Below are 25,709 nucleotides of genomic sequence, written 5' to 3' on the forward strand. Positions count from 1 at the left end.
CGGGATCCTGACTGGTCTGGCTGGGAGCCTATCAAGTGCTGACACGTCAACTGCCCCTCCCCCTTCTGCCCTGCTGCTCCTGCCCAGAGCCTCAGAGCTGCCCCCGGGAGCCTCCTGCTTGTTGTGCAGGGTGGGGGAGACAGAGGCAGGGGGCGCTGATGTCACGCTGTCCCTCTCCTCCTGTACAGAGTGAGGAGGGTGAGACCTCAGCAAAGAGGTACGGAGGGGCGGGGTGGGGTAGGGGTATACTTGGGTTTGAGGTAGCTCCTGGACTGACTTTAATTAAAATACTGATCTTCTGTTTCCAATGGCTGGAGTTGGCTGTGTGAAGGGGTTTGGTCTGTCTACATCCCTTACCCTCCTCCACATTCTGGCTGCATCTAGACTGGCATGATTTTCCGGAAATGCTTTTAATGGAAAAGTTTTCCGTTAAAAGCATTTTCGGAATAGAGCATCTAGATTGGCACGGACGCTTTTTTGCAAAAGCACGTTTTGGGGAAAAGCATCCGTGCCAATCTAGACGCGGTTTTCCGCAAAAAAGCCCCGATTGCCATTTTTGCGATTGGGGCTTTTTTGCGGAAAACAAATCTGAGCTGTCTACACTGGCCCTTTTGCACAAAAGCTTTGCGGAAAAGGGACTTTTGCCCGAACGGGAGCAGCATAGTATTTCCGCAAGAAGCACTGATTTCAGACAGTAGGAAGTCAGTGCTTTTGCGGAAATTCAAGCGGCCAGTGTAGACAGCTGGCAAGTTTTTCTGGAAAAGTGGCTGATTTTCCAGAAAAACTGGCCAGTCTAGACAAAACCCCTGTGTGTGACTGTCAGTGTCACCGGCTCCCCAAGAGTCACAGGGGAAGAAGGTGACTGTGCCCTGCAGCAGGAGCTCTGGCTGGCAGATGGGTACAAATCACTCCCTGCGTCTGTGGAGCTTCCAGCTTCTCCCCAACCCCTCGGTGATTAATTCTGTGTCCTCCCCCCCCTCCTACCAGCCTGTCCCCTGCCCGACTCTTATATCTGCCCCCTGCCCAGCCCTCACCTCTGCCTGTCCCCAGCCCAGCTGTTAGTTCTGCCCCTGCCCAGCCCCCACCTCTGCCTGTCCCCAGCCCGGCTGTTAGTTCTGCCCCTACCCAGCCCCCACCTCTGCCTGTCCCCAGCCCGGCTGTTAGTTCTGCCCCTGCCCAGCCCCCACCTCTGCCTCATCTGCATTCTCAAGAGGTTTTCTCCGTACCCTTCCAATCTCTGGGGCTGGAGGGAGGGAGGGAGGGGCAGGAGCTTTCAGGGATCATAGAAATGAGGAGCCAGGAGGTAGGTAGGGGGAAGTCCTCCAGGGTCACAGAGACTGGGGTGTGTGAGGCTAGAGAAGCTGATTTCAGGGGCACAGGCTGAGTGGGGATGCTGACCACACCCCCAGCCAGGGTCGGATTCTCTCCCCAGGGAGGGAGCTCAGAGGGAAAGTGAAGATCGGGGCCTCAGAACCAGCATCGATAAATCTCACCTGCCCCCGGTCACAGTCCAGACAAACACGGATCCTTCTGGGGGGGCTCTGGGGCAGCGGGGTCACAGGGGAGGTGCGAGCCCGGAACTGACTCTCCTCCCACCACTCCACAGCCCAGATCCCCCCCTCAGGGCTCAGGCTGATCTGTCCCTTCCTGCTCACAGACTCTCTGGCCACCCCCACAGCCCAGTGTCGCCCATCCCCCACCTCCACCTCCCAGCAATGTCTCCCCGAGGTGAACCCCTCACGGCCCAGCACACAGGGCCGAGTATTGAATCTCTCTGGGGTGTCAGACAGAGGTTGCAGAGCACGTTTCCATCTCACACGTTTCCCATCCCCAGACAGGACGAGGTGGAGATTCGCTGTGTCTGGATCCAGAGTCACAGTCGCTGGGGAGAGAGAATCAGAGTGTGAGGGGCAGAGCTCAGCCCTGGGGGCAGCAGGAGGGCTCAGTGGGGGGGGGGGGGGGGCAGAGGAGGCAGGTACCAGCTTTAACCCCCAGAGGGAAACTCCCTCCCCTGCTGCAGCCTCCACCCCCCACCCAGGGCACAGAGGGGAGGGGGCAGCGCGGGGGAAGAGCCACCTCACCCCAGAGAGCAGGGCCTGGGCATTAGTCACCCCCAGGGCAGTGGAGGGTCCAGGGATCCTCAGGGCAGCCGGGCTCAATGGGGGGAGCCCAGCTCTGGCTTCTGGCCTGGCCGGGGGCAGGGCCTCTGGGGAAGGGATCTGGGGTGGGGTCACTGGGAGGGGCCAGCACAGGGCAGAGGCTGGTGCCCAAGGAGGGGCTGCACTGATCAGCTGCCCCGACACAATGTGCAGCCCCTGCCTGCAAAGCCCCCTGCCTGCAAACTGTGCCCATAGCAAGTGTGTGTGTGCGGGGGGGGGGGGGGGGGGTCTGACCATCCCATTTCTAAAGGGGGGCAGGACACGGCCCCTCGTCCTTCTGATCCAGTGGCCCTGGGGCTCCTCCCCATTTAGTGGGCAGGTTTGGGGCTCTGCCTGTCGTGGTCGCTGGGGGTTTGGTTGGTGACTTGAGCTACAAGCTCAGGAAGGTGTTTTCAGTCTCCACTTGAAACCTCACCCTGTCTGTAAGGACGTCTTGCTCTGTCCAGTGCAGAGAGCAGCGTGTCTGGTGGGGGAAGGGAGAAGAAAGGTGAGACTTCAGGAGTCCATATTGCCCACGACATCCCCAATCCTAACACAGAGACCTGGGTTTTTGTTACAGCAGAGACACTCTTGGATGCATCTACACTGTACAGAAGATTGAGGCTGCTACTGTCGATCTCCCCAGGTTCAAATTAGCGATCAACTGAAGACTGTGAATCAAACTGAGAGGGGTTTCTGTAGGTGCTGGTAGACCTGCTTTTACAAGGAGTAAGGGAAGTCGGAGGGAGAGTGCTCGTCTCTCCACTTCCTGCTGTGTGGACAGCGCCAAAAGACCTGGGGATTACAGTGGATGGGAAGCTGGATATGAGGCCGCAGGGTGGCCAAGAAGGCTAATGACATATTAGGTTGCATTAGGAGGTGCATTCCTAGCAGATCTAGAGAAGTGATTATTCTCCTTTATTTGGCTCTGGTGAGGCCACATCTGGAGTATTGTGTCCAATTTTGGGCCCCCTACTATAGAATGCAAATGTAAACATACACTGAGGGATTTGGGCTTGTTTAGCATGCAGAAGAGAATAGTGAGGGGGGATTTGATAGCTGTCTTCAGCTTCCTGAAAGGGGGGGGGGGGCGGTTCCAAAGAGGCTGGAGAGAGACTGTTCTTAATAGTGACAGATGACAGAACAAGAAGTTGTAGTGGGGGAGGTCTAGGTTGGAGATTAGGAAAAACGATTTCCCTAAGAGGGTGGGGAAGCCCTGGGATGGGTTCCCTAGGGAGGGGGTGGAATCTCCATCCCGAGAGATTTTTAAGTCTTGGCTTGACAAAGATTTAGTTGGGGTTGGTCCTGCTTTGAGCAGGCAGCTGGACTCGATGACTCCTGAGGTCTCTTCCAGCTCTGTGATTCTATGGTTCTAAGAGCCAAATTAAGCTACTTCGACTTCAGCTAGGCAATTAATGGAGTTAAAAAGGTTTAAAGCCTCCTCCTTTCTCTCTCACTCAGGCCTCTCCCAGCAATAGAACCCACATCCCTGCAGCCTCACAGCCACCCCAGGGCAATCTGTGAAGAGATTCGCTTTCTCCTCAACATCCCTCCCACCCTGCAGACTCCGCTGGGTTTCTCTCATTCACTTCCTGACATTTGTCACAGCCTAGGCCCAGATCCTGCAAAGACTTTGGCCTCAAAGGAACTTCACCCACTTGGGTCCCTTTGACACGAGCGGTTCAGAGTTTGTGAACTCCTGGCTCTACCTGTGAGCCATGGGGTCTGTGTACTCAGCGTCTCTGCAGAGAGCAGCACGGAGCTGGGCGTGTGTCTGTCTGCGTGTCGGCCATTTTGTGCTCTAACAGTAGCTGTAATTAAAAAGTAGCTTTTGGAACAAATAAATTTCAATTAATCAACCTGAGTGTCTGGGACTGCAAGTGGGCGCCATTCTCACCTCACAATCAACAGAAGTTTAATCTAAGGAGGAACTAAATAACCACCATCGGTCTCTTTCCATGGCCTCAGACGCTTCACTCACTCTCCCCTCCCCGTCCCTTCTCAGTACCTATGAACTGCCTCAGTGTCTCCGACAGCGCAGTCGTTTGCTGGGAGAAACCCCTGACTCGCTCGTCCAATTCAGGAGAAATCTCCTCTGGCGGCTGGAACGGCCCCGTCTCACACCTGGGGATAGACAACGTCACATGGGGACAGTGCACCAAGTGACTCAGTTCTCCAGCTCTGGCCAGTGAGTCGCTGCTCTGCTGGGCCTGGAGTTCGAATCCTCCCGTTCTCCCAGCCCAAGAGCAGGGACAGCGCAGTCCTTGGCCCTGCAGCGTCCCCTCAAAGGTCCCATGAACAGTCTGCAGCTCTGGCATGGGGAGACCAGCTAGGGCACAAAAGGGGAACTGAGTCTCCACGGCCAACTCACCCCTTGGCCCCCAGGCGCTGAGGGGCAGGAGGTTCCCAGGGGAAGGGCTGTAGAAATCTGCCCACTAGGGACTCGACTGAGACACCAGCTCCCCCCTCCCCAGCCCATTCCCACAGGTCTCCAAACAGCCCTCGGGTGGGACAGACTCTGGGCCCTGCTGCCCTGGGCTGAATGTGCCCAGTGCCCGGCAGTGACAGGCCCATGTCCCACCCCACAGCCCTGAGGCAGCCAGTCCCCAGGGAGGTGACAGCTCCAGGAGACACCTGAGGTCAGACTGTGCCCTGAATGGGGAATTCCAGAGTCTGCTGGGCCAGGGGAGAGCGGCAGGCTTACGCTGATCAGAGATTTGTGCCCAGCCTGTGACCTTCCCCTCACATCTGGCTGCAGGGCCCTGGGGAGATGTGGTGCCAACATCAGCTCCAAGCCCTTTCCCTGCACTGGGCAGTGTGAGGGAAGCGAGAGACACCTACCTGCTCAGGGTGCTTCTCACGTCCTGGAGGAGAGAGAGAGAAAAGAATCTCAGTCCCATTGGGCACACACAAGGGACTCAGTGAAAGAATTTTGTAAACATGGGAACAAGGGGCCCTGCCCTGGCCCCAGGAACATGGATCCCCTGAGCGAATGGGGCTTTGCCATCTCTAATAGCTCTGTGCCTGTGACTCTGCAAAGCACAACAGTCACTCACATGGCAGCAATGCACCTGCTGAGTTACACCCAGATCTGACAGCTGGACCCCAGCGCTTGTGATTCAGGAGCCTCCCTTCCCTGTGTGGGGAGCTGGGACGTTTCTCCCTCAGTCTCACCTGCAGGAATTCACTCGCTGGCTTCTGACACGTCCCCTCCAGCTCACTGATCCGATCGCTGAGACGGGAAATCTGTGCGGAGAGTTTCCTGACAGTGTCAGTCTGGAGCCTCCCAGTTTCTTCATCCAACTGCTCCAGCTGGGCCAGCAGGAGTCGCTCTTGTTCCTCCAGGAACTGCCGCAGCTGCTGAAACTCGGCCACAATCTTCTGCCTCTCGGCTTGTGTCTGTTTCTGTATGAAAATGGGGAAAGGGCTGGTCAGGGGCATGGATGGAGCCCGGGGCCCTTTCGTGGGGATCTGAGTGTGCAGCAAAGAGAACTTCTTGGAAAACCCTCAGATTTCTGACATTTGACTCTGCTCTGTGGGTCAGTTTTCCCTTTGGCCCCTGTGTCCCTCTGAAAGGGAGACCCCCGTGTCTGTCATGGGCAGCATCTTCTGCTATCCATGAGCTCTGGGAATTCACATCCAGAGCAGTAGGGGGCAGGACTTAACACCCAGATTCTCTTTAAACTTCTTCATCAATGTGTGGAATATTTTTTCTATGTGCACTGAGGCAAGTGTAAATATGCACCACCAGCTGAAACACCTAGCTGTTGACATTCTGCCAATTAGCTGGGGAGCATCTGAAACTCTCCTGAGCTGCCGCCCAAGCACTCAGTGTACTGGGAACACTGCTTGGCCCCACACTGACACAGATACCCAGGGAGAGGACAGAAGCAAAGCCATTAGCAGGAAATGAGCAGACCCAGCAGACAGCCCTTCCCCGGGACATTCAGGTAACTGGAGGAGGATTTATGGGAAAGCCACAAAGGTTGGATATGAACTCATCCCCTGACATGGAAGCTCAGGGCCTGTGCAGATATGAATCTAATCCAGCAACCCAAGATCATGGCGAAACTGAGGATGTTAACTAGCGATTAATTGATTAGTCAAGTAGTCGATGGAATTTCCATTGACTACTTGACCAGTTGATATACACTTCCCTATTCCTCCTTGTACATTTCAAAGGAGGAATGCAGAATTCCGCATGCAGCCCAGGCTCAGCGGGAAGTCCCACTGACTCCGGGCTGCGTGTGGGTACCAGCTTTGAAATGCACAAGAATTCCCAGTGGGAGTCAGAGTCCCCGCTGACCCTGGGCTCCATGCTGCGCTGCCACTTTGAAATGTCATGTGGAGCCGGGATCAGCTGGGAAGTCTTCAGCTGACCCCAGGCTCCACATACACTGCACCACACAGCTGAGCCTGGGATCAGCTGTGCAGCACTGCCCCTTTGAAATGCCAAGCTGGGATCAGCTGTGCAGCACTGCCCCTTTGAAATGCCAAGCTGGGATCAGCTGTGCAGTGCTGCCCCTTTGAACGCCGCCATGGTGTTTCAAAGCAGCAGTGCTGTACAGCTGATCCCAGGCTCAGCTGTGTAGCACTGCCGCTTCCAAGTACCCCTTCTTCCCCCCCTTTGCTGCCTCTGTCTGACAGGGGGGTGGAAATCAACTAGTTGATTGACTATCGGATCAGCATTTGCTGTTTTTACAAAAGCGTGTGGAGCGTCCTAACATCAAGAGCATTTTTGCGCAAGAAAATGTGCAGCAGATCGGCAGAACAGAGGGATTTTTGTGGCATAGGTATTCCTCTTTCTACGAGGAATATCTCCTTTTTGCACAAGAGTTCTTGTGCAAAAAGGTGTGTGTGGATGGGCAACAGGGTTTTTTGTGCAAAAAGTGCTACTGGAAAAAAGCACAGGCTATTCTGTGAATAGCAATCAGAGCTTTCTTGCGAGAGTGTCCATGCAGTCTGGATGCTCTCTTGTGCAAAAGCGCATCGCTCTTCCGATGCGCTTTTGCAGGGTGGACGCGTTCTTGCACAAGACGTTTTTGCGGAAGATCCCTTCTGCAAAAATCTTCTTGCGCAAGAAGCCTGCAGTGTAGACATAGCCTAAGTGATGCCAATCCCAGGAGCCACCAGGGTTTAAACAGGGGCTGGGAGCTCAGCCCTGAGGCCTGGGGACTGTGCTGGTAGGACAGAGCTGGGCTAAGCACCAGGGCAAGCCCATTCGTTACAGGGAGGCTCAGAGGAGCAAGAGCATCACTGGGCTGCTGCTCGGTGAAGTGGAGGGAGTGGGGGAGGCTCCACACTCCCTGGAGGGGCAGGGCCTCAGGCGGGAGGGGCAGGGCCTCAGTCGGAAGGGGCAGGGATGGGGACAGTCAGCCCTCAGCAGCACATGGAGCGCGTTGAACCATGTCCCCTTCCCTGCCCCCCCACCCCCCTCCCGCCCCCGGCAGCCCTCACAGCCACCCAGCGCACTGCAGCAGTGATTTAATCAGCAGACCCCAGGGAAGTTGCCCTTTGTCTCCCCCCCTCCCCACCGTCTGAGGGCCTGGGGGGGCCATTTGTCTGCACAGTCCCAGTTCTGTGGGGCTCTGTCCCTGCCTGGTGGGGACTCAGCCCTGGCCGTGGCTTTGTCTGGTGAGAAATGGACAGGAGGAGACTGAGGCTGCAGCAGGACACCTGTGAGGGTGGGGGCAGGAGGGGGTGGCCCCTCCACACAGAATGACGTAGGCGGGGATGGTCTGACCGAGGCAGGAACAGGCCCACAGAGGCCGACCAAGCATTGAGGAAAGGCCCAGCAGGCAGGCGTGGGCATGTCCTGTGCTCTGGGGATGGGTCAGTGACTCCCTAATTAAACAGGCTGATTTCTGTTCAGGACGGTTGGGGTTTGCCCCAGTCCCTGGTACAGCTACCGGCAGCAGTGCATTGTGGGAGATTCCCACAGGCTGCCTGGTGGGACTAATGGAACCTCACTGGCTGGTTCATGCCCAGGTACCCACTGGCACAGGTCAGACCGGCACCGGGCAGCTCCAGCCTGGGGGTAGTTTTGCTCCATCCCAGTCTGATCCCAGTGGTACCTGGCACAGCCTGCGCTGCCTGGAGTCCTGCTGTGGGTGGACTCAAGGCACTCGGGGTCCCACATTGCATCCAGTTCAGTGACCTCCTCTAGTGCTGGCCGCAGCATCTGAGTTTAACCCCTCCTGGAGCAGCCCAGGAGTTCAGCATCCCAGTGGGAAACCTTCTGTCCCTGCTGGGCCTCGAGCAAGGTGCCTTTCCCACCTAACTGACACATTTCACGATGTGGTTGAGGTGGCAGCATGGCCTAGTGGTTAGGACCATGGACTTCATCTGGAGAAACTGGGATTCTGTGCTGAGCTCAGCCACTGACCTACTGGGTGATTAACTCCCTTGCGTTGTGCCTCAGTTCCCCTCTTCACCTTTTGGTTATCTCTAGACTATAAACTGCTCAGGGCATGGACTGTCCCTGGCTGTGTTTTGCATAAAGCCCGGATCTCACATGGGGTCTGTGAGGGCGACTGTGATGCAAATACAAGTAATAAAAACAATCTCTAGTCATCAAATCTGTAACACCAGCCACTTGTAACCCCCCTTCTCCAGTCTGAAGGCAGCACATTCCCAGAGGCCAGCCTGACATTGATTGGGTCCACCTCCCATTTGGTTTCTTTGGTTACAGCCTGTCCCAGGCCAGGCAGGCTTTAGCTGGCTGTTGAGTCGCACGGGGCAAGGGAAGAGTCAGGGAAATTAGCCAGTGACTAAAACCCAGAATAATTCCCCAGCAGACAGGGCAGCAGCTCCCTACCTTGTACTCCTGGGCAGCCTCCGCTATGGACAGCGCCGTGTGCGTGCAGTGCATCTGGGACCTGTCACACATCACGCAGATGGGGGCTTGATCCTCCTCACAGAACAGTTTCAGCACCTCCTGATCCTCCTCGCACAGCCCGTCCCCTCCTGCTTCCTTCACTGGTTGGAGGGGTCCCTGCTGCACAGGATCCCTGGACTGCAGGCAGGAGGCGACTGGGCCGGGTCGCTCCCAGCACTGGCTGATGCAGGCCTGGCAGAAATTGAGCCCACACTCCAGAGTGACAGGGGCTGTGAAATCCTCCAGGCAGACAGAACAAGATGCTTCCTCCTGCAGGCTTAGTACAGGCTCACTGTGGCCAGGGCTCCTTCTGGTCTGGGGAACAGCATCAGTTTCAATTTCCTGAGTGCAGGCTCTACCTGCCTCCAGCAGCAACCAGCTGTTCCCCTCCCTGGAGCTGACTCAGGCTGTTTCCTGGAAGGGGAAGAGCCGGCAGGCGACACCCCAGCCCTGGAGGCTTTGGTGAGAAACGTCCCACACTCTGGTTGTGGCCCTGGCACCCGCCCTTGTGCTGGTGTGGAGGAGCCCTGTGGCATCACATGGACCCCAGAATCCACCAGGCTGGGCTGATCAGTTCCCAGACCTGTGTGTGTAAGCAGTGAGGATGAGGCTTGTGAAGAATTCATTGTGTTTGACTTGTGATGTTGACAGATAAAGTAACAGTTGATTATTTATGTGTATCTAGTTACATGCTTTCAGTTGCAGTTTTACCATGTTTGATTTTCACAGCAGTGGGAAATGCTAGGGGGAGGGGCAGGCAGTACTTGGCTCAGACAGTAACTATTCAGTGACAGACACTGAGATTCAAAGAGGAAAATCTTTATTATTAACCCACAAATTGTTAATGTGACTCTCAAAACAGACTAAGTGAAAGTCCTTCAACCATAAGAAGTTCTCAAGCAGCCTGGCTCTTCCTGGGCCTGTGTGGAACTTTCAGTTACTATGAAGGGAAAGATTTTCCCCTCGGTTTGTGAGTGGACAGTGAAATCGAGGTTCGCTGGCATCTGCTCCCGCCAAGCCCAGTGACATTCAGGTCTCAGGCCAAACACTTATCCCAGCTGGAATCCATGTTTCCGGGGCCCGATCCTGACGTGCGCTCAGGCTGCTTGGCTCGTTCTAAAGGAGCCTCAGTGTCCATGGCGCTGCCGATGTTAATGACTTTACGGGTCCCGCACAGGAGCGGCCAGGCCGGGTCAGACAAAGGCCCCCCCAGCCCCGTGTCCTGCCTGCCCAGTGCCCAGTGCGGGTGCCCCAGGGGGAGGGAACAGAACAGGGATCCCCAGTGACCCGCCCCCCGCGGCCCGTTCCCAGCGTCCTGCAAACAGAGCCCAGGGGCACTTCAGTGCCGCTTTGCAGGATATTGGGGTGTCTGCCAAAGCCCCGGGGGATGAAGAGGGAGATTTGGAGGGGGTGGGGCGGGCTCGCAGGAAGGGCTGTGAGGGGCTTGCAGGGGAGTTGCAGGGGGATTGTCACGGTCGCGGGGGGGGGCCGCAGGGGCTCCCTGCCCAGGGCGAGGACCCGGCGCCCCCCGCAGGTGACACGTTCTGGGCCCGAGCCCGGCCGAGTCCGCGCGCTCCCGCCCCCTGGCCCGAGAGGCGGGTCCGTGTCTCGGCCGGAGGGGGGAGGCGGCAGCAGGCGGGTCACTGGGCTCCGCGCGCTCATTGGTTGGTGGAGCTCCGGCCCCGCCCCCTTCCGAGTCCCTGCCCCGGCCTCAGCGTCTCTGGGCGGCCCCGTCACTCCCGGCGGGACAGCGGGGCCAGGGGAATCCCCGTCAGAGCAAGGGGCGGGGCAATTTATGTCACTGATGATGCGGCCACGGGGGCGGGCAATTGTGCGTCACTGGGGCGTGACAGCCCGGGGAACCCCTGTCAATCGGAGCGAGAGCAAGGGGCGGAGCAAGCAACGTCACAGTGGGGGGCGGGGTCCGCTGGGCACCAGCTGCGGCCAGTGGCTGCCACGGGGAGCGCTGGGGGCGCCGGGATGCAGAGACAGGGGAGGGGTGGGGGGAGGGGCAGGGGTTGCACCGCGGCGGGGGAGGGGGGCGCTGCCGGGTGTCAGGCTGCGAGGGGGCTCATGGGGCTCGGGGGAGATCGGACCCGTGGGAAAGGGCAGCGCATCGCCCCGGCCCGGCTCCCAGCAGCGGAAGCAGCATCTGCCCGGGGGCCTGGGGGCGTGGCCAGGCATCTCTCGGTCTGAGCTAAGCCCGGGCGCTGGATTCTGATCGGAATCACTGACCCGCTGCGCATGCGCGGTCTGACCGGGCCCGCCCCATTCCGAACCCCGCAGCCGGGTTTTCAGCGCGTTCCCGACCGTGCTCAGGCCCCGCCCACCTCGCAGCGGTCTGCAGCAGCGTCACGCGCCGCGCGCCCTGAGGTGGGAGCCGTTGTGAGGGGCCGTTGGCGCCGTTACTCGCTGCGGGGGAGGCCGCAGCCCAGCGGGAGGGAGCGGGGGGGAATTGGCGCGTCACAAACACTCAACCCGCGCGTGCCCCCCCCTCGGGCTTCCTGATGCTCGGGGTGTCTGCGGGGGGCGGGGCTGTGAGGGGGCTGCAGAGTGTGCGGGGGGGGGGATTTAAACACAGGGTGGGGAGGGGCAAAGAGACCGGGGGGGGGGGGGGGGTCTGGCTGGGGCAGGGGGCTGAGGGGCCCAGGGGGGGGGGGGGGGGGGAGCGAAGCTTTGGGGGACTTTTTTGGTTTTTATTTTTGATTTTTTTTGTAGCCTCAGTGCTGGTGCCTCAGACCCCCCCCCCCCGGACCTGCCCCCCCCCCCCCCACTGCTGAGCTCAGGACAGTGACACGGCCCCGGTCCCCCAGCCCAGAGGCAGCCATGGCTGCAGAGAGCCCCGTGGAAAGTGTCGGGGAGGAAGCGCCGCGTCCCGTCTGTCTGGAGGATTTCACAGCCCCTGTCACTCTGGAGTGTGGGCACAATTTCTGCCAGGCCCCCCATAGCCCTCTGGGCAGAGACACTGAGCAGCAGGGACCCCTCCGGCCCAACCGGCAGCTGGGAAACGTGGTGGAACTAGCCAAGCCGCTGAGTTTCCAGGCAGCACAGAGAGCAAGATGGGACGGGGTGTGCGGGGAGCACCAGGAGGCTCTGACGCTGTTCTGTGAAGAGGATCAAACTCCCATCTGTGTGGTGTGTGACAGATCCCAGGCTCACATGGTGGTGCCCTTACAGGAAGCTGCCCAGGACTACAAGGTACAAAGTTACTGTCCAGTGTGTTTTAATTACAGCGTTATTTCACTGACAGTTACCGGGCACAGTTGTGACACAGCTCTGTAAAACCTGCAAGAGATGCTGTAAAAAGTAAACTCTCTGGCTTTGTGGCAGTTTACATAAGATACCTGATGTGGGAAATGTTTCTCTGAGGCTCTGAATCCTGAAACCCAGCCCTCACTGGTGACAGGAGGGGTGTTTGCACAAGGGAAGGTGTTGTTAATCAGAGAGGTTTAGATCACAGGAGGTATAGGCCACTGTCAGTGAGCTGCCTTGAGACTGGAGAAGAGGAGGTTACAGGCTGTTACTTATCGGAGGAACAATCTGTCATTTGCCTTATAAATCCGCAATGGCAGCTGGGCCCTGCACAACAGCCAGCAAGGGAAAGTCTCTTCTCTGAGCAGGTCACAGTCCACTTAGACAAACTGTGGGAAGGGAAGGTGGGGCAGCACCTAGTCGCTCATAGTTGCCAAGCATGTCAGGGATAGAGTTTAGCTCCGTACCCTGTTAGACTTACACTGCTCCCTGCCCCTCAGCATCACTGAACAGTGATGAAGTGTGGCCCTTCAGGAGGGAAAGATGCCTTGATAAAGCCCTATGTCCAGCAGGGAGTGAAGGTATCTAATAGGGATTCTGAACTTCTGAGGTGCTCCATGAGGGGTTAAACTCCAGTGCAGCCACTGACACTAGATGAGGTTGCTTGGCTGGATGCTGTGTGGGGCCCCGAGCACCTTCACTCAACCCATAGCAGGACTTCAGGAAGTGCAGGTCCATGCCAGACACAACTAGGATTCAACTGGATTGTAGCAAGAGTTCAAACTGGTTAACTGAAGAGCTAATGCTTATCGGTGCCAGTTACTAGTTAAACTCCCCACTGCCCCAGCAGAGCCTGCTTTCCTCTGGCAGCTAACGTCAGTCTGCAGCTGCTGGGAGTTCCCAGCAGTCCTTGTGGCCAACCCCGGCAGACCTTAAGAGAGATCCCCGGCCCAGGAGAGCCCATTTCCGCTACCAGCCCTGCCAGTCAGCAGGTTAAAAAACTCCTGTCACTGATAAAATTGTAATCGGTTACGTGATTAGTATTGTTGACCACTTTTACCTTCCTAATCCCCACCTGCATCATTCTTTATAAAGGTGTCACCACTGATCCTTCCCCTGCCTTCACAAGTGTCCTGCTGCATCCACAGTCTCCTCCTGTGTCTTTTTCTATGGAGCAAAATGCAGGACAATGTAGCACTTTAAAGACTAACAAGATGGTTTATTAGATGATGAGCTTTCGTGGGCCAGACCCACTTCCTGAGATCAAATAGTGGAAGAAAATAGTCACAACCATATATACCAAAGGATACAATTAAAAAAAAATGAACACATATGAAAAGGACAAATCACATTTCAGAACAGGAGCGGGATGCAAGGGGGGGCGGGAGGAAGGAAGGTAAGTGTCTGTGAATTGACGATATTAGAGGTGGGGAGAGTGGGATGTTTGTGAGTTTTTATTTTTCTATGGACAAACCCACGTCCAGGGCTGAGTCCCTTCTAGGCAGGGGCAGATCTCCACATAGGGGGGAGGGATAGTTCAGTGGTTTGAGCATTGGCCTGCTAAACCCAGGGTTGTTAGTTCACTTCTTTCAGAGGCCGTTTGGGACAAAAATTTGTCAGTGGTGGTACTTGGTCCTGCTGTGAAGGCAGCGGACTGGACTCAATGACCTTCCAAGGTCCCTTCCAGTTCTAGGAGATAGGCAATCTGCATTATATTATAAAACTGGGACTCTCTTAAAGGCAGACAAATGGGCTCCTGACATCTGATGGGGTTTGCCCTCATGCTTATCTCTGTTTCTTCAGGAAAAATTGGAAGTCCATTTGAAGACTCTGAGGGAAGAGAGAGAAAAGGTGCTGGGAAGGAAAACAGCAGAAGGGAAACACCAGGAGTATCTGGTAGGTGCCTGTGGTTTGAAACAGCAGGGACTGGCAGTGGGAGGGTTGTTAGGAGGCAGAGTCCTGTGTGGCCTTGCTGAGGTTGGGCTTGTTTGTGTTTCTTCTGGATTGTGGATTGCAGGGTGAGATCCATGTGTAGACAGGCCCTGAGCATCCATGTCAGCGCATGAGTTAATGTCCAGCCTTTGTAGCTTTCCCAGAAATCCTCCCCAAGGGAGCTGAGTGTCCCCCTAAAGGGTTGTCTGCTCACTTGGTGTATTAACATGTTTCCTCCTTTTTCCTTCCTGGGTATCTCTGTCAGAGTGGTGCTAAGTCCTGCCTCGTGCTGGCTCAGGGTCTGAATTTCCAGAGCCCATGAATAACAAAAGATGCTGCCCATGACAGACATGGGAACAGCCCTTTCAGAGGAACAAAGGCCAAAGGAGATGCTGGGAGAGCCACCTCTGCCTACTAACCACAAAGTAGAGTCAAATGTCACACATTTTAGGGTTTTCCAAGAAATTCTCCCTGCTGCGCACTCAGCTCTCCATGGAAGGACCCTGGACTCCTTTCATGCCCTTGACCAGCCCTTTCCCTGTTTTCATACAGAAATGGACCCAAGCAGAGAGGCAGAAGATTGTGGCCGAGTTTCAGCAGCTCCGGCAGTTCCTGGAGGAACAAGAACGACTCCTGCTGGCCCAGCTGGAGAAGCTGGATGAGGAGATTGGGAGGCTCCAGACTGACACTGTCGGGAAACTCTCTGCACAGATTTCCCGTATCAGCAAGGGGATCAGTGAGCTGGAGGGGAAGTGTCAGAAGCCAGCGAGTGAATTCCTGCAGGTGAGACTGAGGGAGAAACGTCCCAGCTCCCCACACAGGGAAGGGAGGCTCCTGAATCACAAGTGCTGAGGTCCAGCTGTCAGATCTGGATGTAACTCCATGTGCATTGCTGCCATGTGAGTAACTGCCGTGCTTTGTAAAGTTACAGGCACAGAGCTACTAGAGATCGTAAAGCCCCATTCACTCAGGGGATCCATGTTCCTGGGGTCAGGGCAGGGGCTTTCTTCCTCTGTTTGCAAAATCCCTTCCCTGAGGTCCCCTGTGTGTGTGCAATGGGGCTGAGAGTCTTTTTTGTCTTTTTTCTAGGACATCAGGAGCACCCTGAGTAGGTATGTGGCTCTCACTCCCCTCACACTGCACAGCACAGGGAAAGAGCTTGGAGCTGATGTTAGCATCACATCTCCACAGGGCTCTAAGAGCCAAATGTTAGACACGAATATCTCTGACTCATTTAATTCTGAGGGTCTCATCCTCACACAGCAGACTCTGGAATTCCCCATTCAGGGCACAGTCTGACTTCAAGTGTTTCCTGGAGCTGTCACCTCCCTGGGGACTGTGGGGTGGAACATGGGCCTGTCACTGCTGTGCACTGGGCACATTCAGCCCAGGGCAGCAAGGACCAAGAGTCTGTCCCACCTGAGGGCTGTTTGGAGACCTGTGTGGAAGGAGCTGGGGATGGAGGAGCTGGTGTCTCAGTCTAGTCCCTACTGGACAGATTCCTTCAGCCCTTCACCTGGGAACCTCCTGTCCCTCAACGCCTAGAGTCCAAGGAGTGAGTTGACCATGAAGACTCAATTCCCCTTTTGTCCCCCAGCTAGTCTCCCCAGGACAGAAGTGAAGAACAGCAATGGGACCTTTCAGGGGAAGGTTGCATGGCCATGGACTGTGTTGCTGGGAAAATTGGAGGAATTCTGACTCCAGGCCTATTAGGGCTGAGACTCACTAGCCAGAACTTAGCAGCAAATGAAATACAATCACATGGAATTGTTTCTGTCCAGGTGTGAGACGGGGCAGTTCCAGCTGCCGGAAGAGATTTCTCCTGAACTAGAAGAACAAGTCAGAGGTTTCTCCCAGAAAACGATTGCTCTGTCGGAGACTCTGAGGGAGTTCAAAGGTACCTAGAAGGGATGGATTAGGGGAAAGTGGTTCAAGTATCTGAGACCATTGAATCTGGCCTATGAAGCCAACCTTCCCCTGCCTCAATTCCCACATGGAGAATGACGGTCCCATCACACTGCTCTCCTTAGAGACACTGAGCGAACAGACCCAACTGCTTGTAGATAGAGCCAGGGGTTTGCAAACTCCATTCAGAGATCAAAATGGCTAAAGTTACTGTGATGACCATGTGTTCCACCAACACAGCTCCAGGTTATGATAAGAGGCAGTAAGTGAATGAGAAGCCAAGTGGGAGGGGGTGAGGAGGGAAAAGTAAATCTCACTTACAGCTTCTCTGCTGGGACAGGTTGCGGGAATGTTGGTTCCATTGCTGGGAGGTGCCTGAGTGAGAGAAGGAATGAAAGTTTCAGACTGTTTCATACTCAGTTCCTGAGTGTGTCTCTGTCTGGTCTCTGATACAAGTGAAAAGCAGAGTTCAGAGTGGGGACATTGTTATAAATAGGAGAGCCTGGAGTCTCACCTCTCTTATCTCTTCCTCCACCAGACACTCTGCCCTCTGCACTGGAGAGAGCAAGAGGAAAATCCCTGGGAGCTTTCAGACAGGGTGAGTTTGCAGGTGGAGAGTCTTTAAATGATGAGAAAATTCCAGTGAAAACATTTTCATGGGATTGTCATAGAAGTTACCAACCAGACCCAGTGACCATGGCGAGCACAGCCCTAAATCTCACCCAGTGATCAGTGAGGAGCCCCAGAGGTGCTGCATGGGGACCTGTGGACACTTGGAGAAACACTGGTCTATGGGTTTGTGCTGCTAAAGGGGTGAAGTTAAAGCGCACAGGGGACAGCACATTCAAGTTGAGATTTCACTGCTCAGTCAGTTTCAATATGGGGTTGGTTTCAAGCAATAAATAGGCTGAGAGCTGCCTGGCTTCCACTATATCAGTTCATTCAAGGCAAGAAACTGCTGGATCCCAAAGGGCTGTTACATCTAGTGCAGGCCTGGGTAAAATACAGCCCATGGGTCGGATCCACCCCACCAAGCCATTGGATTCAGCCCACATATGCCACTCCCCATCTCAAGTCACTCAGAAAGCTACTGAGCTTTCATGGGCCAGACCCACTTCCTCAGATCAAATAGTGGAAGAAAATAGTTTATTTGATCTGAGGAAGTGGGTCTGGCCCATGAAAGCGCATCATCTAATAAACCATCTTGTTAGTCTTTAAAGTGCTACCTAGTCCTGTATTTTGTTTGAGCTACACCAGACTAACACGGCTACATTTCTATCAGAAAGCTACTGTGAGTCTGGAGGGGAGGAGGGAAGGCTTCAGGTGCTGCTTCCACCCCCAGGACAATATCACTGGCCAGTTTCTGGCCAGAAACAAAGCACTGTGCCCCCTTCCCTCTGGGTCATAATCATTCACACACCCACATGGCCCTGCAGCCTGTGAGAGGGTCGGGCAGGCTCCCTGCCTTCCTGAGGTGCTTGGCCTCTGGCCAGGAGTCACTCAGATAAGTCTCCTGTCCAGAGCTTGCCTCTGCCACCCCAACCTCTCCCTTCCCCTCCTAATCTCTGCTCCCCACTCCTGCCCTCTGCTTTGCATACCCAAACTCTGTCCTCCTCCTGCAGCTATATATGCAAGAGCTCTCAGTGGTCAGAAACCCACAGTCCCTTGTCCACTCAGCCACTTATCTAAATTAAAGTTGCTTTTAATATCTAATGCGTAGTTGGCTAATCCAGCTTCCTAGATCACAGCCTGCCTCCTTCACTCAAACTCTCTCTTAGACCCCTCTACCTGTCCTGCATCCCACACCGTTATCCCAAGATTGCTTCCTTCTCCCAATGTCCATCCCAGACCCTGCATTTCCTGCATTAATGTCATGGAAGCGTGCAGCTCTCAGCCACTTTCCATTTGGCCCCCCCATCAAAATGTATTGCCCACACCATTGACTGGATAAGGCTCAGCGAGAGCCAATAAGTGAAAGCTGAAGCCAGACTATTTCAGGCTAGAAGGGGCATAAATGGTTGATAGGGAAGAGGATTTGCTGCTGAAACAAATGAGCAAAGAACTGGTGGATTCTGCATCTCTTGATGTCTTCAAGTCACTGGGGGACTTTCTAGAAAATACACTGTGGGGAAACAGAGCTTTGTGCCTGGGTAACTGGAATAAGTGTAAATGGCTTGTGCCACTGAGGGGGTCAGACTGCATAAGTGAGGATATCTTCTGATCCCATTAATTCATGAATGTTAAGATCTCACCCTGGAAACACTCAGCACACGTGTTTAATAATAAGCATCTGAATGGTGGTGTTAACTTCACTGACTCTCTGTTGTGGAAAGGGTTTATAACGTCTCTGTCAGATGAGAGAGCAAAGTTTGTGCTGCAAATCTGTGAATGAAGAGTAGGGGTTTTAAATACAGCAGCCTGCGTTTAACCTATGTCCATATTCAGGCAGATGAATATGTGGCTTGTTATCAGAAACACTGGGTGCTGCGAACTAAATTCCATTGTGGCAGAGGCAGTAATGTTGTAACTTATGCCAGGTACAGACAGAAATGAATGTGTATTTGGGATCTAACTCCTGTGTGCTGTTTATGGAATATCTACACTAAAACTTTTGCCCACAATGGCAGAATCTAGCATGGACAGAGTCTGTGCAGAATGGGGATGTGGAAAGGATTAAAGCCCCTTCTGAAATGTCTCCCTCTTCTCCCCCTACCAGGCTGCAGAACACCCATGTTTGTCTCCAGCTCAGCCCCCGGCCTGCAGAGCCAGGGACAGGAAATGGCCGTGGTGGAGCCAGTGAGCTTTGAGGAGGTGGCTGTGTATTTCTCTGAGGAGGAATGGGCTCTGCTGGACCCAGGCCAGAGAGCCCTCTGCAGGGATGTGATGCAGGAGAATTATGAGGCTGTGAACTGGCTGAGTAAGGATTCCTGTCCCTTTGGGTAACAGCAGCAGGGTGGGCTCTGGAGCATCTGGGTTGGGTTTGGTTTAGGGTTATTCATTGCCTCTGCCCCCAATGTCAGGAATATCTGCCCCAATAATCCTGGCTCTTGTGTGAAAGACTGTCCCCTCCGTGACCCCTCCCAGGGAAGGCAGGTTCAGGTCCCGTTCCACTTCCCCCCTATCTTGCACATCTTGTGCTTTGACCAGAGGTGTGAGTGGAAGGGCTCAGGCAGGAACAGCAGGTACCAGAGGTCTGGGTCTGGCTGCTGTTAGTGGCTACAGGATCCCCATGTGGCAGTGTGCTCAGGCACTGAAAGGAGGGCGCGGTTCCCAGAGTCCTTCCCTGCCTGTAGCTAATCTCTGTGACATGCTGGTACTTGTCAGTGGGAGGGGCTGGATGCTGGGGCTGAGGGAGGGTGGTTGAGGCAGTTCACGCTCTGCGAGTATTTTGTCCGAGGTAGCTCTGTAGTAGAGAAACGTGAGCAGAGCTCCCCTTGCATTTCAGGCACAGGCTGGGTCTCCTTTCAAAAGTTCAGCTTCATTCTCTCTCGGGTTCACTTGCCTCTCTGTTCAGTGGAGATAAATCATGTCATCTGTCTTGTCTTTTTATAAGTTCGGGTACGAACTTTTTCTTCCTGTGTGAATGTCTGGCTTCATGCTCAGGAGAACTGTGTTCAGTTCTCTGCCTGTCACAGTCCTCCTGTGTGACCTTGATCAAGTCCCTTTAGACTCTCTGTGTGCAGTCACCTCTCTCTTTACTAGTTTTTATAGAGTGTCCCTGTTTCTCAGGGCTGGGAAGGATACCAACACTAAAGAGGGGTGATACTTAGCTCCATATGAGCATCCCGATAGCACAGTGTGGTCCTGATTTACACCAAAGTTCCCAGGTGCTGCTGTGATTGATAATTTTGTTTCCCGCAGTGACTGCAGTACCATTAGAATTGCTGCTAGCGCCACAGAGCGTTGATACAGCTGTTCAGGGCGGATCTTTCTGGAGCCTTGATGCCAGCGGCACTGGTGGAGCGTGCAGCTTATCCATGCAGCACACCACAGGGTTGCCGCTAAGAAAGACCCATGCTCCATTCGGAGGCTAAGGCACTCGGCCAGGTTTATTGTGAAAGGAGCAGGGTGCTAGTGTCCCAGCTCATCAGGCACAGGTATAATGAGACTTGTCCCAATCCAATAATGGTACCAGCTCAGTCAGCAGCTAGAACACTGCCCCTCAGCCAGCATCAACATGCCCTTCCTGTGACTTCTCCTCTCATATTGACCAAAATAAAATGCATGTTGAGTTCCATGTGTTGCCACCCAACTTGGCCTTCTGCCTGTTTGTTTGAACAAAACATCCATATCCATTATCCCTTCATCCCGCTCTTGTGCACAAGGATCAGTGAGCTATCTGTTAGGACTGTGTGTTTGCAGTTACTGCAGAGAGCGGTGTGTTGATTGCCTTCCTCCTGCTCAGGAATGTGATTTCTTGGTTAGTTGGTACCCAGTGCTCCACCATTCTGCCAAAGCCTGGCTTGTTTTAGTTCCAAAATAATGGACATAAACAAGATAATCCTAGTCATCAGATCAGAATTTTCCCATTGACTCGTCACACAGCACACTTTGCACAAGGTTTCTGTGATTGTGTGACAGTGGTAGCACAATGATCTCCATGGTCACATCACAGGTGGCTCTTCCGAACACTAAATGCAGGTCTGAGAAGGGGTGGAGGCAAAGCTGAGGGGAAGGCGCTCACAAGGTGCAAATGTGGTAGATTCTGTGCCTCCCTGGAGTGACCCCAAATCAAAGGCCAGGCTCACTAGAAGAGGCAGACTGGGAAACCACACAAAAGCTGCTGCTGGCAGAATAGAACTAAGGCTACAGACGGGGAGCTGAGTAACAGCCACAAGCACCAGAGAAGCAGCACGGCCCAGCTCCACCCTGGCTGGTCGCTGGAGAAGCCTAGTGCCACCCTGGGCAGCTGCGGGAAAGGCAACTGTTGTAGGCAGTTAGCAAGGCCCACCCAGACACAGGTAGTCGGGAGCATAGGCAGGGCCTGAAGCAGCCTGCCAAGGATTCACTTAGCTGCTCAGACAACTTCCTCTGCCTCCTTCTGGCCCAAGTAGAACATCTGAGCCAAAGAGCAGGGGGAGCCCAGCCCACCAGCCAGGAGCTTTGTGGACAGAGCCTTGGGGAGCTAGAGCTAGTCCTTCTCCCAAGTCCTAGTGACCTGGCATGTGGCCACTATAGTCTGAGCCCTGTCTGGGGGTCTTGGTGTCAGACCTGCCAGCACTCCCTAGAGCTCCCCTTGTGAGCAGTGTGTTCCTGTCCTGCCCTGAGATACTGGGGATGAGGGGGATGGAATGGGCTTTGAGGGGGACTGAGTTGTACCCTAGAGAGTGCAGCAGAGTGCTCAGCTCCCCTGGGGAAAGAGCTGGGCCATTCTCAAGGTGCGGGGAGGGGATGCGCCTTTACTGCAGGTGTGTGTGTGTCCTGGGCTCTTGGAAAGGAGCCTCTCTGGATGGGTGACTCAGGCTGTGTCTACACTGCACCCCTTTTCCGGAAAAGGGATGCAGATTAGATACTTTGGAATAGCAAAATCCGCGGGGGATTTAAATATCCCCCGTGGTATTTGCATTAACATGGCTGCCACTTTTTTCCGGCTTGGGGATAAGCCGGAGAAAAGCGGCAGTCTAGACGTGATTCTCTGGAAAACAAACCCTTTTCCGGAGGATCTTTTATTCCTACTTTCAAGATTCCTACTTTGGATCTTGCTATTCCAAAGTTTCTAATCTGCATCCCTTTTCCGGAAAAGGGGTGCAGTGTAGACACACCCTCAGATCCTGACTCTGGAAGCAGTAATGGCACAGACCTTAATGAACAAGATCAGCACTTGATTAATTGCTCTCCAAACAGGATTTCCAGTCTCTGAAGTTCATGTGATCTCCTGGGTGGAGCGAGAGGAGGAGTTGCAGGTCCCAGATCACCAGAGCTGTGAGGAAGGGGAGATCATCAGTGGCATCCACACAGGTGAGCAGTCAGTTAAATAGCCTCAGAAACCAACTTATAGCAGGTGTTACTTGTGTGTTTTCATGAAGTCTGTCTGATTCTTTAGCCTGTCTTCAACTTGAGCCAGAGCATGGTGGATGAGGAAAGGCTGGGTTTTCTCTTCTGTGGAAGAGTTGTGAAGAAGGAGGGTGAACTCATCTCATGATAATTCAATCATTATTTGAGCGTGTGTCCCCTTTTCTATTCCTCTTTTAGAGTTTTCTTTCAGCTCATCATAGACAATAACTCCTGTCTGGATTATTTCTCTATCCCAACAGGTGATGGGATGCTGACTGAGAACTATGATCTTGTGCAGCAGGAGGGATCGGAGCAAGTGTCTCCATGTGGGATGTTACTGGGAAGACCTGAAGGGCATGTTTCCCAGATACGTGAGCAGGGAGAGACTTGTGAGAGTCAGCATAGCCCAGAAATGCAGCATGGAAATCATCCAGGAGGGGGACAGGATAAATCCAGTCACAGGAGCCGATGGGAGAAAAGAAACACAGAAACCATTCAACAGAAAATCCCCTATCAACAGTCACCCTGCACTTCTAGTGACTGTGAAACTCCTATTGAACATCAAAGAGCCCACACAGGAGAGAAGCCCTTCAAGTGCTCTGACTCTGGGAAAAGCTTCAGTCAGCACTTGCACTTTACGAACCATCAGATACTACATATAAGAGAGACACGCCATAACTGCTCTGACTGTGGGAAAAGCTTCAGTAGAAGCGATCACCTTGTAAGACATAGGAGGACCCACACAGGAGACAAACCTTTCAATTGCTCTGACTGTGGGAAAAGCTTTCTGAGGAGCTCACACCTTGTTACACATAGGAGAGCCCATACAGGGGAGAAACCCTTCAACTGCTCTGACTGTGGGAAAAGCTTCCGTCAGAACTCACACCTTGTTAACCATAGGAAGACCCACTCAGGAGACAAACCTTTCAATTGCTCTGAGTGTGGGAAAAGCTTCAGTAGAAGCGAACACCTTGTAAGACATAGGAGGAGCCACACAGGGGAGAAACCTTTCAATTGCTTTGACTGCGGGAAAAGCTTCAATGAGAAGTCACACCTTGTTATACATAGGAGAACCCACACAGGAGAGAAACCTTTCAATTGCTCTGACTGTGGGAAAAGCTTCAGGAAGAGGTCAAACCTTGTTAGACATAGGAGGAGACACACAAGAGAGAAACCTTTCAATTGCTCTGACTGTGGGAAAAGCTTCAGTAGACGTTCACACCTTATTAGACATAGGAGAACCCACACGTGAGAGCTACCCTTTACCTGCTCTGACTGCATAGTCGGTGATTACACACACACACACAGTCCCAGCCCCAAGCCTCCCCCATATCCCAGATCCTGTGCCCTGACTTCTGACAATAACTCCAAGATCTCTTTCCTGATTAGTTGAAGCTAAATTAGCCCCCATCATATTGTATGTATACTTAGGTTTATTTTTTCCAATGTGCATAATTTTACACTTATCCACATTAAATTTCATTTGCCATTTTATTGTCCAGTCACTCAGTTTGGTGAGATCTTTTTTTGAAGTTCTTCATAGCCTGCTTTGGTTTTGACTATCTTGAACAGTTTAGTAACGTCCGCAAACTTGGCTACCTCACTGCTCACCCATTTCTCTAAATCATTTATTAAGCTGAATAGGATTGGTTGTAGGACTGACTCTGGGGTAACACCACTGGTTACACCTCTCCATTCTGAAAATTTACCATTTATTCCTACCCTTTGTTTCCTGTCTTTTAACCATTTCTCAATCCATGGAAGGATCTTCCTGGTTATCCCATGATAACTTAATTTACACAAGAGCCTTTTGTGATGGACCTTGTTAAAGGCTTTTTTGGAAATCTAAGTACACTGTATGTACTCGATTTCCCCCTTGTTCACGTGTGTGTTAAACATAAGACAATCTACAGATGAGAGAGAACTATTCAGCTGCTTTGACTGTGGGGAAAGCTTCAGTCAGAGCTCAACTCTTGTTAGCCATTGGAGAACCTACAGTGGGAAGAAACCTAGAACCTGAGTTCCTTGTAAGCTATGTGGCCAGGTGGCTGTGCCTCAGCCTATTAAATGCCATATGAGCTTATAGGGCTTTGGTGGGGAGAGAGACCTCTATCCACTGGTCTCAACCCCAGTCCTGCTGTGGCCAGAGGACAGTTGGCCATCCCATGGCCCCAGGGCCAGAGTTACCATGGCAGGGAGAGGTGGGTCTCCCTCCTCCCCCTTCACAGTAACACGTGTGCTGGGGCAGCGAGAGCTCGTGGGAGTCTTTTCTCCTTGATGTCTCCTTTCAGTGGCCTACATGTCAGTCCCCTCCATCTTTAAGATCACAGCCCCAGCTAGAGCTTTCAACCAGTAGTCCTAAGATTTTCCATCCATGAGTAGAGTGAGTTTTTTCTTGTGCACAAAGAGTGACATCCTATGTGCTTGTTCAGATGTGTGCCTACGTGGCACCCACGAGTTATTGAGAGTTTTACATGCACACATGCAATTTAAATTATGGAAGAAATATACTAAACCAAAGGATAATTAACAAGGTGCGTGACCCTGCACACATGCACCCTGAAAATGTACCAGCTTGGCACGCAGTCTCATTCCCACCCAGCCTTGCTCTACTGTTCCTGCATCCATGAGCTCCCCATCTCCTGCACCCCCACCCTGTGCACCCTTTGCCACCAGCCGTGCATTGTGCCCCTAACTTCTGCAGTGTCCCCTTCATCCCAACCCCTGCACTTTCCTCCCAGTCTAATCTAGTCATAGGCTGTGTCTAGACTGGCCAGTTTTTCCGGAAAATCAGCCGCTTTTCTGGAAAGACTTGCCAGCTGTCTACACTGGCCGCTTGAATTTCCGCAAAAGCACTGACTTCCTACTGTAAGAAATCAGTGCTTTTTGCGGAAATACTATGCTGTTCCTGTTTGGGCAAAAGGGACAGTGTAGACAGCTATTTGTTTTCCGCAAAAAAGTCCCGATCGCAAAAATGGCAATCGGGGCTTTTTTGCAGAAAAGCGCATCTAGATTGACCACGGAAGCTTTTTCACAAAAAGTGCTTTTGAGGAAAAGCGTTCGTGCCAATCTAGACGCTCTGTTCCGAAAATGCTTTTAATGGAAAACTTTTCCATTAGAAGCATTTCCGGAAAAGCATGCCGGTCTACACGTAGCCATAGTGTAGTAATTTGTAAAGGATAAAAAATGAATGCACCATCCCTACTCCTTGATTCTAAAACTCATTCTGCAGCTGCAAGTTAATGACATTCAGAAGATGAATTTAGGGATATCACCAGAAAACTATCCAGCTCTTTTTCTTCAGACCACATTAATTCACTGTATATAGGACATAATCTAATTATAGATTATATTTTGTATAGTATCTGCATGGTTTAGACACCTGTCAATCATAGAAAAGTCCCTTTAATATGTCATCAGTTGCATATTGATTTAGCATCAATAGAAGATAATCAACAGCATTAAAGTTTTAGTTGCCTCTACACAGTGCACGTTTGTGTGAGAGAAATAACTTCCACAGGCACGAAAATAATCATTGGCACAATCAACACTATTGATGTGATTGATGCCTTCACAAATGACAAGAATATTGAGGGTCAGAGAGAATTGTT

The 25,709-nt window shown here is 53.2% G+C and overlaps 2 protein-coding genes across 2 annotated transcripts; one reads left to right on the top strand and one right to left on the bottom strand.

The window, feature by feature from the left end:
- Positions 1-1,233: 1,233 nt before the first annotated feature.
- Positions 1,234-9,027, bottom strand: LOC142820494 (zinc finger protein RFP-like). The gene is made up of 6 exons (XM_075909507.2): positions 8,956-9,027; positions 5,313-5,543; positions 4,980-5,002; positions 4,147-4,262; positions 2,575-2,622; positions 1,234-1,882 (listed from the first exon to the last, which is right to left on the bottom strand). The coding sequence occupies exons 1-6, from the start codon at positions 9,025-9,027 to the stop codon at positions 1,368-1,370; spliced, it is 1,005 nt and encodes a 334-aa protein (XP_075765622.2). The 3' UTR covers positions 1,234-1,367.
- A 2,670-nt stretch (positions 9,028-11,697) lies between these two features.
- On the top strand, positions 11,698-25,587 carry LOC149522857 (uncharacterized). The gene is made up of 9 exons (XM_089771002.1): positions 11,698-12,213; positions 14,071-14,163; positions 14,752-14,982; positions 15,289-15,311; positions 15,981-16,096; positions 16,643-16,702; positions 18,821-19,021; positions 21,949-22,062; positions 22,359-25,587. Exons 1-9 carry the CDS (start codon positions 11,842-11,844, stop codon positions 23,348-23,350), a joined length of 2,202 nt encoding a protein of 733 aa, XP_089627128.1. The 5' UTR covers positions 11,698-11,841; the 3' UTR covers positions 23,351-25,587.
- The last annotated feature ends 122 nt before the right edge of the window (positions 25,588-25,709 follow it).

The sequence above is a fragment of the Pelodiscus sinensis genome, chromosome 19 (assembly GCF_052426305.1).
Source record: "Pelodiscus sinensis isolate ZL-2025 chromosome 19, ASM5242630v1, whole genome shotgun sequence".
NCBI lineage: Eukaryota > Metazoa > Chordata > Testudines > Trionychidae > Pelodiscus > Pelodiscus sinensis.